Source organism: Sphaeroforma arctica (genome assembly GCF_001186125.1).
Source record: "Sphaeroforma arctica JP610 unplaced genomic scaffold supercont1.2806, whole genome shotgun sequence".
Taxonomy (NCBI): domain Eukaryota; class Ichthyosporea; order Ichthyophonida; genus Sphaeroforma; species Sphaeroforma arctica.
Window position 1 is genome coordinate 1 of NW_014037752.1, and position 2718 is coordinate 2718.

The window sequence follows — 2718 nt, forward strand, 5'->3', positions numbered from 1 at the left end:
TATGTATAAACTGATCCGTCTATCTACTGAGAACTATGGACTTACCTTCTCTATTATCTATTAATCGTCTCAAGTGGGGGCCTCGTTCTCTCGACGATCTGCACGAAGTACTGGAGATCATCCAATCCCGTCACCCGAATGTGCCAATCGTTGGCGCGGGCTTCAGTTTTGGAGGGCTTTGTCTGCAGTCTTACGCTGGGTCACCTGCCAACCACAAATCGAAGTTATTAAAAGCTGCAGTCTCGTTCTCCGGATGCTTCGATCCTGAATTCATCTACACAGAGGGTGTACTCAGGCATCGTCTCATGCCGTACGACTTAGGACTATCCCTGTCCGTTGTCAATGTAAGTTGAGTCTCGTGCGAGATTTTTTATGCGAGGTGTTATGATCTCTCTCGAGGCATATTAGAATCTAGCCGGAAAAGGTAGAAAATATTATTTTTGGCTTGGTCCAATTCTGCGATTTTTGGGTTTTGTGCACAAGAGAGCAAGTGGCGTACACGTTCTATTCGATGCAATTGTTTGTTGAAAGTAGGCGCTGTCCCTTCTGAGCTCAACAGAGAACTACTATATAACAATAAGATTAACGCATGTACTTTCTTGGCTACGTTCTTATGCATGCAGGACATGAAGCCACATTTCGAACTAATGGGGAAGCACTTGGGCACAGATTTGGGCAAGGTCCTGATTGGTTCGCGATCCATGGAAGCTTACCACAATGCTATCACAATTCAAGCTATGGGTATCTCCAGTACAGTCGAGTACTGGTTGATGATGGGCCAATTCCATCGCCAACTGATGCGTAGTATAAACGTGCCTGTACTGAGTTTATTAGCGGACGACGACCCGTTGATACCCCCGAAAGTGTCTGCGGGAGCTGTAGAGAGCATCACACAATCCGATGGGGCGATTCTGGTACAGACCAAGCGAGGCGGCCATGCGGGATTTTTCGAGTACTCCACAGGAGAGTGTTATGCGGATAGAGTGGCGCTCGACTTTTTGAATGCGTGTTGCAGACGTTGTGTGGTTTGAATGGATTCGCATCATACCAGACCTGTTCATTTGCCTTAAGTATTATACCAGACCTGTTCATTGGCTTTATGTGCATATTGGTAGTGGACCATGTACTTGTTCAAGATAGTTGGCATCTTACTGTCGCAACTTTGACATGCTTTTTATATACACAAGCACGTGATGGCTTAACCAGGAATGTCTCACAAACTGCGTTTGCGTGGCGTGCGTTGCTACGTTCCTCAATTACGCAATGAGAGAACATACACGGTGCACACGCTCATACATGAAACTTAACAACGCCAGCCTTCTCGCCCACTTGTGACAACCGAGTATCCGGACAAGGGATACTGCCCACAGTTGGCTTTGGCGGTGGAGATAACAACGACCAGAGCGAGGATACGCACTAGGCACAGAGTGTGACGTGCTAGTACAAATGACCAGAGACTCGCGACGCCAACTGTATACACATGGGTCGGCAGTATGAATTGATAGCAGTAGGTGATCGCTTATTGCAACGTAGTTGCGGAAGTTATGTAGTGGAAGCCACTATCTCTACCAGATGGGTATTTATATAGGCACAATTCAGTGGCTGACAAGTGCTCGCACTTCTATTTTGAGCGAACTCGTAGCGGATCTGCATGAAGCACACTATTACGTTGGTGTGCTGACATCGATAAATTTGGGCAGTGACCGGAGAACTCACAACAGTACCCTTTGTTGAGGAATATCAGAAGGGCCATTCTGTACCTCAAATGTAAACGTTTTGAATACTTAGCGTTTGATTGGCTTAGTTAACCATTAAAAATCTGAATTTACAGCATAGTTTATACCAATCGTGAACATTCCCTATGACCCTGTCAAGACTTATTTCCGTCCTTTCCTGGCTTTGCGTGATACAACGGCTTTGCGTGATACAACTATCAGATCACGCGAGCCCATTCGTTGTAATTCAGCAGGATTCAAATATCTCAATAGTGTGATATTATGATTCATTCTGGATTGTATCTTTTGTGGTTTGCATAGGGGCATTTGCCTTCTTTAGTAAGGATATGGCTTGCCTCCTTTGCTCTTTCAGGTACGCTTGGAAGGCTTGTCGTTCTGCGGCATTCCCCAGCTTGTGTAACTCCTCTTTCTCCTTAGGTTTCTGTGTAAGATAATTCATGCGTGTGAATTAGGTGATTCTTATTGATAAGTTGAGCATCGATTGATGTGATGCAGACAATCTTTCAACAATTATACATAAAATGTATCGCATAGTGTACAATGTGTCTTCGATGCATTCGTTCGTCAGTTTATGGCTGGGTCCCTCTGAGCAGTCACCGAAAAGATTCATGATCACGGTCAACCATGCACAACGCTGGGATGCACGGAAAAAGTACGACTTGCATGAACATTCGATGCCAATTCTATATCTTTGGTGGATATGCCAATTCTGTAGCTTTGATGGTTATGCCAAATCTATATCTTTGGTAGATATGCCAATTCTGTATCTTTGATGGATATGCCAATTCTGTATCTTTGGTGGATATGCCAATTCTGTATCATTGGTGGTTATGCCAATTCTGTATCTTTGATGGATATGCCAATTCTGTATCTTTGGTGGATATGCCAATTCTGTATCATTGGTGGTTATGCCAATTCTGTGTATTTGGTGGATTTGCCAACCAATTCTGTATCCTAGGTAGTTATGCCAATTCTGTATCTT

The 2718-nt window shown here is 44.3% G+C and overlaps 2 protein-coding genes across 2 annotated transcripts; one reads left to right on the plus strand and one right to left on the minus strand.

Moving 5' to 3' along the window:
- Positions 1-35: 35 nt before the first annotated feature.
- SARC_13009 (hypothetical protein) lies at positions 36-2125 on the plus strand (the record flags this gene model as incomplete). The annotated part of the gene is made up of 2 exons (XM_014292869.1): positions 36-344; positions 624-2125. 2 exons carry the CDS (start codon positions 36-38, stop codon positions 1029-1031), a joined length of 717 nt encoding a protein of 238 aa, XP_014148344.1. The 3' UTR covers positions 1032-2125.
- On the minus strand, positions 1996-2157 carry SARC_13010 (hypothetical protein; the record flags this gene model as incomplete). The annotated part of the gene is made up of 1 exon (XM_014292870.1): positions 1996-2157. A coding segment is annotated over one exon (162 nt), but the record flags the coding sequence as incomplete, so codon positions are not given.
- Positions 2158-2718: the final 561 nt, after the last annotated feature.